Source organism: Lytechinus pictus, chromosome 5, assembly GCF_037042905.1.
Source record: "Lytechinus pictus isolate F3 Inbred chromosome 5, Lp3.0, whole genome shotgun sequence".
NCBI classification, from domain to species: domain Eukaryota; kingdom Metazoa; phylum Echinodermata; class Echinoidea; order Temnopleuroida; family Toxopneustidae; genus Lytechinus; species Lytechinus pictus.
The window spans coordinates 21941805-21954486 of NC_087249.1; the positions used below are offsets into that span (position 1 = coordinate 21941805).

Below are 12682 nucleotides of genomic sequence, written 5' to 3' on the forward strand. Positions count from 1 at the left end.
GCCACAGTACATATTGAAATCTAGTCTCACTTCTTCAGACTCTGTATTACACAAATTGCAAAATCATAGGTTTTTGCCCGCGGACTAGGTAACACATGTAGGTAAAAAGCTTGCCCACGAACACTGGATATACAGGCCAGAAATGTAAGAGACTTGACTTATTCACTACTTTGAGCCTGGTTTATTCTTTGTCCTGAGCCCTGTATCAAACTGTACCTGTTCTCATTTCATATGCAAATTCCCTCCGTCTCGTCCTGTCCAGTCTTAGCCTGTCGACAAAGTTTGTGAACAGCGTCATGATCCATAAAAAGCTTGCTATAATTATTTTGTTTATTTCTTATTGTCCTAACAAACAAATATGTTTATACATAAAAAGAAAAATGAATATAAATACACAGAATATGGAGGAGCCATCAGAGGCCATTGGCCTTTTACAGGACGGGCTCCAATACTATTATAAATCATATCAAGGCCCCCATTCCACAGAGGGGAGACCTTTGAAAGACCGAAAATTGGCTAAGTCTTACAGCAATCCAAGATCTGATGGATATTTCTTGTCTTACTGGTCTTAGACTAGTCCTATAGAGATCTTTCAATGGTCTTTCAGAGATCTTTTATGCAACAAGTGATCTTTCATAATTCTTTCCATGGACTTTGCCTGGTCTTTCAATGATCTTTCACAAATCTTTCAATGATCTCTCATGAGTCTTACAGTGATCTCCACAAAAATCTTGAGAGACTGTCGAAAAATCATGGAAAGACTAATAAGAACTTTGAAAGTTCATCGAAAGACTGCTGAAAGACCACCCAAAGGTCATTTTCTTGACAGACTGCTGAAAGACTGTTTTGAAAAGTTTTGGGACATGCGAAGACCATTGAAAGATCCATCAGGAATCGTGAAAGACCTCGGAGATCTTTGAAAGTTCGTTGAAAGACCCTTGAAAGATCAAGCAAGTTTCATTGTCTTACAGCAGTCTTTCAGAGGTCTTGCTCTCTGTGGAATGGGGGTTCAAGTAAGGAAGAGATATGTTTGATATATTCATTTAAAAATGAGGCAATAGATGGACACATTTTTAAGTCAGCTGGTATTGCTTTCCAAGTAATCACTCCTGTTTTACTGATTTATGGTTACACATTTATATTTAATTGTATAGGCCAGCAGCAGTGTCTCCCCATATTTACATACACAAGTGTATTTACAGTAGCCAACAGCACAGCTGTTCAACATAAACTTTCTGAATTTTTATGTTAAGTCTTTACTTTGTGAACCATACCAGGATGCAGTAATCATCTACTTTGTCTATTAATGAAAACCAGATTGATGATATCGTGACAGTAATAGAGGAACATAATGTGTAACATGAGCAAGGTTTTACATGCGAGCCAAGCTACACGGCTATTGCATGCATATGCAGATTGGAATAGGGTGTGCAATTTCAGTCTGGTTTTCAAGAATAGACAAATGGCATAGTGAAGTTAGAATTATTGTCATCTTGACATTGTTCACAGAATTAGCATTGATATATTTTATTTTGAAGGAAAGCTTTCATGCAGAAATCTGGGCAGTTTGTTTGATTGTTGCAGTGCTATTGGTTACTGTAACACTTGTAGTTTTTGTCTCACCTGCATAGCAGAGTGAGACTATAGGCGCCGCTTTTCCGACGGCGACGGCGACGGCGGCGGCGTCAACACCAAATCTTAACCTGAGGTTAAGTTTTTGAAATGACAGCATAACTTAGAAAGTATATGGACCTAGTTCATGAAACTTGGCCATAAGGTTAATCAAGTATTACTGAACATCCTGCCTGAGTTTCATGTCACATGACCAAGGTCAAAGGTCATTTAGGGTCAATGAACTTAGACCATGTTGGGGGAATCAACATCAAAATCTTAACCTAAGGTTAAGTTTTTGAAATGTCATCATAACTTAGAAAATATATGGACCTAGTTCATGAAACTTATACATAAGGTTAATCAAGTATCACTGAACATCCTGCATGAGTTTCACATCACATGACCAAGGTCAAAGGTCATTTAGGGTCAATGAACTTTGGCCGAATTGGGGGTATCTGTTGAATTACCATCATAACTTTGAAAGTTTATGGATCTGATTCTTGAAACTTGGACATAATAGTAATCAAGTATTACTGAACATCCTGTGCAAGTTTCAGGTCACATGATCAAGGTCAAAGGTCATTTAGGGTCAATGAACTTTGGCCAAATTGGGGTATTTGTTGAATTACAGCCATAAATTTGAAAGTGTGTTGGTCTAGTTCATAAAACTTGGACATAATAGTAATCAAGTATCACTGAACATCCTGTGCGAGTTTCAGGTCACATGATCAAGGTCAAAGGTCATGTAAGGTCAAAGAACTTTGGCCACGTTGGGGGTATTTGTTGAATTGCCATCATATCTCTATAAGTGTATTGGTCTAGTTCATAAAACGTGGAAATAAGAGTAACCAAGTATCACTGAACATCTTGTGCGAGTTATAGTAGTTTTCAAAATCAGCACTGCTGCTATATTGAATCGCGTGATGCAGGTGAGACGGCCAGAGGCATTCCACTTGTTATTTATTTTTGCTATGTTTGGCTTCAGTCAACTGATTTGAAGGAGCATTATAAGATTTTAGAATTAATACTTATAAAAATATACCCCATGATAAAATGCCATGAAAAAAGCTGCAATTACCATATGATTAACAGTGATTTTAGAATGGTAAGTGGATTTATACACTAAGAAAATCAAGCTCTTTCGATTCTCTGCTTGACTGTTTTTATTTTTGTTGTTGTCTCACCTGCATAGCAGAGTGAGACTATAGGCGCCGCTTTTCCGACGGCGACGGCGGCGGCGGCGTCAACACCAAATCTTAACCGAAGGTTAAGTTTTTGAAATGACAGCATAACTTAGAAAGTATATGGACCTAGTTCATGAAACTTGGCCATAAGGTTAATCAAGTATTACTGAACATCCTGCCTGAGTTTCATGTCACATGACCAAGGTCAAAGGTCATTTAGGGTCAATGAACTTAGACCATGTTGGGGGAATCAACAACAAAATCTTAACCTAAGGTTAAGTTTTTGAAATGTCATCATAACTTAGAAAATATATGGACCTAGTTCATGAAACTTGGACATAAGGTTAATCAAGTATCACTGAACATCCTGCATGAGTTTCACATCACGTGACCAAGGTCAAAGGTCATTTAGGGTCAATGAACTTTGGCCGAATTGGGGGTATCTGTTGAATTACCATCATAACTTTGAAAGTTTATGGATCTGATTCATGAAACTTGGACATGATAGTAATCAAGTATTACTGAACATCCTGTGCAAGTTTCAGGTCACATGATCAAGGTCAAAGGTCATTTAGGGTCAATGAACTTTGGCCAAATTGGGGGTATTTGTTGAATTACCATCATAACTTAGAAAGTATGTTGGTCTAGTTCATAAAACTTGGACATAAGAGTAATCAAGTATCACTGAACATCCTGTGCGCATTTTAGGTCACATGACCAAGGTCAAAGGTCAATGAACTTTGGCCATAATGGGGGTATATGTTGAATTACCATCATTACTTTGAAAGTTTATGGATCAGACTCGTGAAACTTGGACATAAGAGTAATCAAGTATCACTGAACATCCTGTGCGAGTTTCAGGTCACATGATCAAGGTCAAAGGTCATGTAAGGTCAATGAACTTTGGCCACCTTGGGGTATTTGTTGAATTACCATTATATCTCTGTAAGTGTATTGGTCTAGTTCATAAAACGTGGACATAAGAGTAACCAAGTATCACTGAACATCTTGTGCGAGTTATAGTAGTTTTCAAAGTCAGCACTGCTGCTATATTGAATCGCGTGATGCAGGTGAGACCGCCAGAGGCATTCCACTTGTTTCTTCTAAATTCTAGGTGTACACAGATGGTTGCTGAATGGCCATTTGCACAAATATATATTTACATATTTTTTTAAATGACCTAGTGATTGTCTCTAATGTCCATTACCTCCTTGAGAGGAAATAAAAGCATCTAATGCTATAGATGTTTTCAAACTGCTCTGATGTTATTGTAATGTGTATAGAATTCTTGGAGCAAACGTTTGTTTTTATTCCTAAATTAACATGTTGGAGACTGATGTAGGCTGGAGTCTACGGAAAACCTCAACGTAGCAAAATCATTCAGCCTCCAACAGTTTATGTAGTTTGATAAGATAATTTCAAAGATTGTGCATGCTGATTTTCTGCGCAGCCAAAGATTACTAAGGTATACTGTGTACAGTTTAAAGGGGAATCCAACCCAAATAAAAACTTGTTTTTATAAGGAAAAGAAAAATCAGACAAGTTGATAGGTAAAAGTTTGAACAATATTGGACAAACAACAAGAAAGTTATGAATTTTTAAAAGTTGTAAATATTGGTAATCACTATACCCATGGAGACTTCAAATTGGCCGCATATGGGATGTCATAGTGATGTAAGGCAAGGACTACTCTTCCATGTACTCCAATACATACTATGGCTAAAATGTCATTTTTCCCAAAAGTTTTATTTCAAATTATATTTTTCTTTCATGAGGATATAAAACAATATACTACCTGGGTTATATTTAGATTACTGCCCCAGGGGAATGGGTACTTAGGAGAAAACCACAAATCCTTGATAATAAAGTACATGGCATATGGGAAAGTTGTCCTTGCCCCTTGTCATAATCTACTTACCCAGTTGCCAATTTGAAATCTACATAGTATTAGTGATCTCAATTTTAAAGTAGCTTTAACTTTCTTATTGCTTGTCCGATTTCTTTCAGACTTTCACCATTCTGTTTAATTTATTTTTCTCCTTCCCAACACAACATTTTATGGCCAAGGCTGGATTCCCCTTTAATAGATGATTCTATGTCCAAGATGAGGTTCACTGTATGCCCTTCGCTCATTTAAGTTCAGTTTCCTCATTAGGTGTACATTTTAATGTCTTACTATTGATCCGAATAGTAAGATCCGATCAACCTCAAGTATATGGAAATCCATCAATGTCATAATTTTCACAATGTCCTTTGAAAACAAAGAGAAGCATAAGAAAACAGTGAATGTATGAATATACATCATATCTAGAAAATATTTTGAACAAACATAATAGATGTTGATGGCTTTCCATAGTTGTGGTTGATTGGATCAGTCGTACCTCTTGGTAAGACAGGGCTTAGATGAGAGTTTTTCAGTTGTACACACACACACATCTTTATCAATGAAACAACACAGCAAGCGAGATTCATCTTTGAAATTTTTAATATTAAATATGTGACATCTTTTGTGTATTTTTAGAATCCTTTTCTTAACTTTCCATTTACATAATGTACATCGAGTGCGGGGTAGTCGGTGATGACAGAAAAAAAACATACATGATTTACAAACACCTTACAACTTTGAGGTAAATAGTACAAACATGTCCATTCTTAGACAAAGTGTTACACATACCTGGCTGTGTTAAAACATCAATAATTTAGTGCACTAACAAATGGCTTTATTATGCAGTCATGCATAGCAGTGCTTAGCATTGAAATGAAATGAATTGGATTTACTAACATGTTCAGTTACTATATAAGCTCCGAAAAAAAAGCATAAATTCAATTCATTCAAAGTACTAAATATTAGTTCATAAACTGATGATTTCATGAAAAGAGCAGAATCCCATAGAATTTCAATTAAACTGCTATTGCAAATATACTAAACATGGCTTTAATATTTGAACATTTCTGTGAGAATAGAACATTTGAACACAACATTTTAATCATGAAACAAGCTCAAATGCTCAATGATTGCAATGAAATATCTTTTATCACATCCAGGCAACGGTATGAGGCTAAAAACTACCCTCATAATAAATTGAATTTCTCACAAATATCTCACCTTAAATGATCAAGGCCTGAATTTTCTCTGCATATGGAGAAGTCAAGTATTTCTAGATGTTATTGTATTCTCAATGGAGTGTCGGGGTTTTTACACACTCCTTACAACAGCCCCTGAAATTCTTTATAATCAAATACCCATACTATTGACAAACGATACATTTTGAGCCAAACAAGAAATATTTCTAATTCATTTTCAGAAACATAAGATCGTATGCAATTAATGAAGACTGAAAATACCTGTTACTATGATTGGCGAGTCTACGCAAAATCTTTCGGTTCATTCTTTAATATCTCAAAAGCATTCCTATTCAATTACTGCACCTAAACTGGGAGATGTTGTTTAGAAACCAACGGATATGTATCAAGAGTGGCAAGATATAACGGTACATGATATCAATGTCCTAGTTGTAAAGTTTTGAATCTTCTCAAATCTATCTTCAAGGAATTGTGCAAAATATTTATTTTATTACTTGAATACTTTTTTTTTGTGCAAAGCCAGTGCAAAAGCCGAGTGGATCTTATTTTTGTTTTATTATTTCATGACATGACACCAAATGACCTCCTAGTGGTATATTCTAAGCCATCTTAATGTCTGCAAAATAATTAGTTGGTTCTTTTAAGGGACAGACAAAACACTTGACATGATAAGTACATTACTACATTATTCTTACTCTTAGAAAACAGATTCATTCATTAAGAACACGTCATGAGAAAAGAAGATTAATTGGCACATAATAATGCTGTCTTGACATAATTGAATTCATCAAAGGAGATACAGATTCGTAAAATAATTCAAGCATGCTATTGGTCCTTTCTGATCACTGAGATTAAACCATGATATATCAAGATCATGAAATCTATCTTTAAAAAAAGTTGAATACAATGATGCAAATTGTCTGAAAAAAAACAACCATCTGAGTTCCAATGCAAGTAAAATTGTAATAATAATAATATTAACCAAAAATTCAATTTTAATTGCAAAAGTACAAAATGGAAACAAGATCCAAACTGGTACACTTACAAGGTGATTCAATTTGGGATAGTCTAGACAAAAATGATGAATACATTATGCATTTTGTATTTATATTTATGCTCTATCTTACTCTAATCTCATTATGTTGTGGTGCTACATAATATCTATGCAACTGACACTGAATGACATTCACCTGTAATCAAGCTTCTTCCACGATTAGAGGTTTCTTTGCCGACCCCGATTCAATATTTATACTTCAGTTAAGTACACCTTTTTAAAAGGATATACTCCTATGGCACTTATCAAAGATTATATTCTAGTTTTAATCAGGACTAGAAAATTGATTGTCGAAGCATGAGTTCATCTGAGCTAAACTAGTTATAAAGCAATTTCATAATGTGCTGCTTTGGCCTTTTATTCATGTAACATTTAATGTGCTTCCAACACCAACACAAAACTTGAAAGAAACAATGATGGTGCAGTTTGTACAAAAGAATTTAACCCTTATTCTGCCAGTAACATAATCCCGAGCCAGGTGGTATGCATGAGGAACATGCGTGATGCGTCTCTGCGTGCATTTGACACAGCTACATTAGATCACTGTACACAGCTATTGCAGCTTAAACTCATGTGTTGGACCAAAACAATTATATTTTTTTACTTCCAACTCATGACTTACAGCTTCACTGATTACATACTTGTGCCAATAAGGAAATGGGGCTTCACAAAGCTTGTTTCCAATGGGAACTAACATGATATTGTTACAAGCCACTGAAATATTGCCATCTGATTGGGTAAGAGCTTTTGTCACAGATCCCCTACATTTGCTATTCATAACCTACATTTGATATTTATAACAAATTCAGAAGAAAAAAATACTGTTATATGCAAATTCATCACTGAATTTCCCACATTTGATAGTTGATATTAACTAAAAAAATTCATGAAAACTTCTGTAAACTCTTCTGTTACTAAAGTATATGAAACTGAGAAAATGAACTTTGTTTGGCAAAGGACTATTTGTCATTTACCCATATTTGTTATTAATAACAAATAAAAATATGATTTATACTGTTATAAACTACTGTTATTTGCTACTGAACTTTGGATTGCTAAATGGCAATTTGATTTCTAGAAATTGCTATTAGTAACAAGGAAACAGGTCATGTCCCTTTATTCATTTAGTGCGAGAATTTGGAGTTCTGACTAGAAATGTGTCATTATACATAAAGGTAATCACCACAGGACTGGTGCAAAATATCTAACAAGTTACTGAGTTCAAATACCTCTAAATTTACATGGGCAAGTGGCAATTAAGTAGTATTAAGTATGCATAACATCTTTCATGGGTGGAACCTTTTTGTGCAAAAGTACTATGAAATTCAGTTGAAGTCGACGGCAGGGTTTTCTTCTTAACCACAAACATCTATAACTCTAAATCTAAGCTAATATCATCTTTTAACACAAGATAAAACCATACCTGCAGCATAGAAATAAGACAAAAACCATAACATCTTCAATATTATCAGAGCAACAGTGGGAAATAATACTGCAATGAATAATGTACACACAAAACATGACACTACAAGTATGGCGCCATCGTGCATGATGATGTCATCCACAATATAAGGATAACACAAAAATAAATGAGACTTGCACGAGGGAAAAATAGGCAACAAATACTCCAGAAATCTTCATTGTCATCTGCATTATTGCACCAAGAATTCAGAAACAGAAAAGAAATATGACTAGACTGTGCCACTCCAAGGTGAAAATCAAAACATTTGACCTTTCAAGCATGCTATCAAACGTTATATTTGATCCGTTTTCTTGAAGATGCATTCATTTTTACAGATGATGATCAGATCTGAATTCATGCCCTTTTTTTAAGAGAGTAATCAAACTTTGTTACAATATCGACAGGCAATTATCTGTTCATTTTTATTTCATGCTTTTGGTTGAGATGTTCATGTTTTTACAGACACTGGTTTGTAGAATTAGCGATCAAACTCGAAAGAAAATTTACATGGAGGGCACAGCAGTCGATCTTCATGTAATACCATAATAAAACTTTAATATTGTTATAAATATATAGTTTACGAATTGTGAGCATGCATTATTTCCTAACTGATACACAAAATGAGAAACCAGACGTTATTGTATGATGCAAATCAAACATGCTTTTGTTCTTAACTGTTTATAGGAAGGTGAAACCATGTACAGTGTGTTTATTCTTATAGAGGAAAAGGTACCATGAAAAAAATAGTTAAGCGTCTTTCAGCAAGCATTTTAATCTCTAAAATGAAAAATACAAATGAGACGAGTTGTGGAAGTCAGTGAGAAAGGAGTTGATTAACATTTTGTATACAATAATTTGAAGCAATTTCAAAGATGAGTTGTTGGACCTTCAGAGATTTATCAATAGAAAGGCTCTTTTCTAGTACTATTAGAAAAAACATGCAAAAATTACTTCTGATTTCCTTCCATACATTTTCAATATCATTACAAATTTAAGTTTAGAAAGTTGAGATAGTTACTTAATGAGCTGCCTATTTCAGTTCCTTATCTTCATATGATGCAGGGTGATTTTTTTCAGTACTGGCAGATATACTTAAACTGAGATGAATTGAAGAAAAGAGGAAATAATTAAGTAGACGTACTTTTGTTTGAATACTTGATATTATGTAATATAGTCTAGTGGCTATTACGCTTAATGGAATTGTTTTGCTAAATTTCATTCAAGTACTAAATTTTGTTTCAGTCAATTAAACACTTTATATATGCAACTGCCAAAACTTGTTTCATTAATGTCACTAAAAGTGAAAGTACTGTGGATTTTTTTTGTTGGTAAATTAAATTTTGTAAGTACTGCAGGTTTTCTTTAGTAATGATACTTTTAAGAGCTTTGATATCAAGTTGGAAGAAATACACTATCAGAGTTGCTACTTTGAAATGCATGACAATTTGGGGTGGGATGTACACATTCATATGTGTGAGATATAAGGAGGATAAAAAAATTATCAGTGACGTCCAGATAAGATTGAATACAGTATGAATTTCATATATTAAATTTTTAGTGCTACGTAGAAGCTCAAAGTACTCAGAAATACTTCTGATATGCAACAGACATTTACTCAATTCAACATTATACAATAAACATATCTGAGTTGCCAATTTGAATGAGGCAATGGATGGATTACGATAATGATTCATTAATGAACAGTGTACATTTTTTTAGAGATACCAAATAGGGAAACTTCTTTACATGAAATTAAACTTCGATGCAAAAAAAAAGACACCCAACATTCAAAGTAGAAAATAGGGGAAATCAAGTAATATACTACTTTACATCCTTTCAAGTAGCATTTTTCTCAATTTTTGTACAGCATATTAAAAATTGGAATGCTTTATATCGATTTTTCCAACTTTTTCAACAAAAATATTAAAGACAAGCACCAATCTTAACCAGGATTGTCCAATAGAACCCTTTTCTCTGGTTTTCAATATAATAAAATATTTACCAAGATTTCATTGCTTGGATTGATTTTTACAAAATACACATCGATAGCACACAGAGATAAGATTTTAATGCATTTATGACAAGGAATATACACAGATATTAGTGACCTCTTTCTTACATTTAGTACACGTACATGGTATCATCACAAGGGAAGAGAGTTACATACATCAGAGCTGCAAATAGAGAAGATAATTTCCTTTCAAAATATTGTCTATGAATGAGTTTAATTGAAAGGCGTTGAATTGAATTCAATGTATGGAGTTTATCTCTCTTTCCCCCTCCCCCATTCCAAAATAACAGAGAATATCTCTTTAGTCCCACATATACCCTGTATATACAAAACTTTCGTAGACAAAACATGATATCAATTATTAGCTCTCTACATGTAGGAATCGGCTCATCCAGTGAAATTCCGAACATCGCAGAAAGGTTAACATCTGAACAGATGTGAAATACACTTAACACCACAGAGTAAAATGTCAGAGAAACTTCCAGAACATCACAATTAAGAGGAATTCCAATCAAGACTTTCAATTTTTTTTAAACAAATGGTTTGCACAGACACTTCTGCACAAGTTGTAAACAATGCAAGTTGAAATACAAGTCATAAGTATTTTATTCCTCATTGAAAATTGGGTCTAACTTTTAGTAGACAGGCTGTTATGTATATGCATCCAAGCAGGCAAGATGATTATATCTTCTTTCTTCCTCCCTTCTACTTTCCAATATTGCACCATATAAAACAAAACAAACGCAAATGAACATCCAGAGGTTTTTTTGTGGCTTACTGATAAAACATGGTGTATATGATCAGAGACATTGTCAAAGAGATCAAGAAGGTGGGGGGGGGGGGTGAAATAAAGGGGAAGAAACAAAAGAAAGAGAAATAAGCTAAATCCAGGATAAGAAATGTTAATAGTGTCTTGATCACACACAGAGTAGATACAAGCATTTAATAAATTGCTTTGTTGTTAGCATTATTATCTTTCAGGAAAGGAGATACGAATAGAAAAGAAAAATAAAAACTAGCAAAAAAAATCAAGAGAAATGGAGAAAAAAGAAGAGGGGGAAATAAATGAGGAAAAGACTATAAAGAACGAGAGAAAATAAATGTTTTGAAGATACAAAAAAATAGTAGGAATTGATAGAGAAAGAAATTGAACAATGATAAAAGGCAGAGGTTAATGATTATTCGTCTGTATCTGATATTGGTCCATACCATTTCATATCAGACCCTGATTTTACTGTATCAGCAAACGCTCATTAACTGAAGTTACATTGATAGACTGACCATTTTCATTTGCACAACCTCCCAAAATATCTCTATGCAAGCAATCCATTTGCACGTAAGACCACAAAACTGAAGTTCAAAACATCATCAGATCTATGACATCATCCATAGCTTCATTTTGAACCATTTTAATACTGCTTTTTCATTTGCAATCCATCGAGACCCACCGAGGTCCCTTCTAAGCAATTCTGGAGCATTCTCCATCTCTCGACTGTTGCCATGGTAACGGCTTCCTCGCATCCTTCATCCTCCTCCTTTGTTTTTAGATGGATCAGATTCAATCTCTCAATGATATCCGTTCCATTCCATGTCTTGTCTTCTTTCCTGGTCCTATTCCTTGAGACCAATGTGACTGCAGAGAGGTTTTCAACCAGTTCACAGTGGCTTTTCTTGCTTCCGCCATCTCAAACCATGCAAAAGAATAGAAGTCCAAGACACACCCACCCTCAGCATTCCGTGCACTTCCCTACCCCGTGCGGTATCGAGCCATTCCCCGTCAGGCTACCGTTCCGATCCCTCGGTGACGACGAAGGTCCCGTCACGATGGGTACCTGAACGCTACCACCGGAACCGTTCCCCCCATTGCTAGCTCCCGCTGCTTTGTTGCTAGACATGTTGGTATAAAGGTTTTCATTGTTCCTTGCATTCTGGTCTAGGATGGAGACTGTCTCTAGCTCCTTGGAGCTCATATTGTCGGGGACCTCGTTGGCGTGAAGCTGCTCGCTGAGGAAGAAGGAGTTTTGGGCAAAGGATTCTTGAAGAAGACCGGTATCTTCCAAGGCAAGTAGAATCTCACCAAAGGTCGGTCTTAGCTTCTCTTGATATTGCCAGCAGGCCATCATAATTTCATGGCTGGGATTGGAGAAAAGCAAAAAAAATAAAAAGAGAAATTAAATTTTATGATATATTCTACCTCCATTGAAATATTACCCATAGGAATAATTTATAAAAAAATTATTCAGTCATGACAGAAAGAAAATGATGAAGATGCC

General features: G+C 34.9%; 1 protein-coding gene across 2 annotated transcripts in view; it reads right to left on the reverse strand.

Annotated features, from left to right (window-relative positions):
* Positions 1–5265: 5265 nt before the first annotated feature.
* LOC129261664 (insulin-like growth factor 1 receptor) overlaps positions 5266–12682 on the reverse strand; it is a 33446-nt gene continuing 26029 nt past the window's right edge. For both annotated transcript variants that reach the window (XM_064100033.1, XM_064100031.1), the window contains one exon: positions 5266–12542. In XM_064100033.1, the coding sequence (XP_063956103.1) occupies positions 12137–12542 (406 nt within the window). In that variant the 3' untranslated portion in view covers positions 5266–12136. The remainder of the gene's footprint in view (positions 12543–12682) is intronic.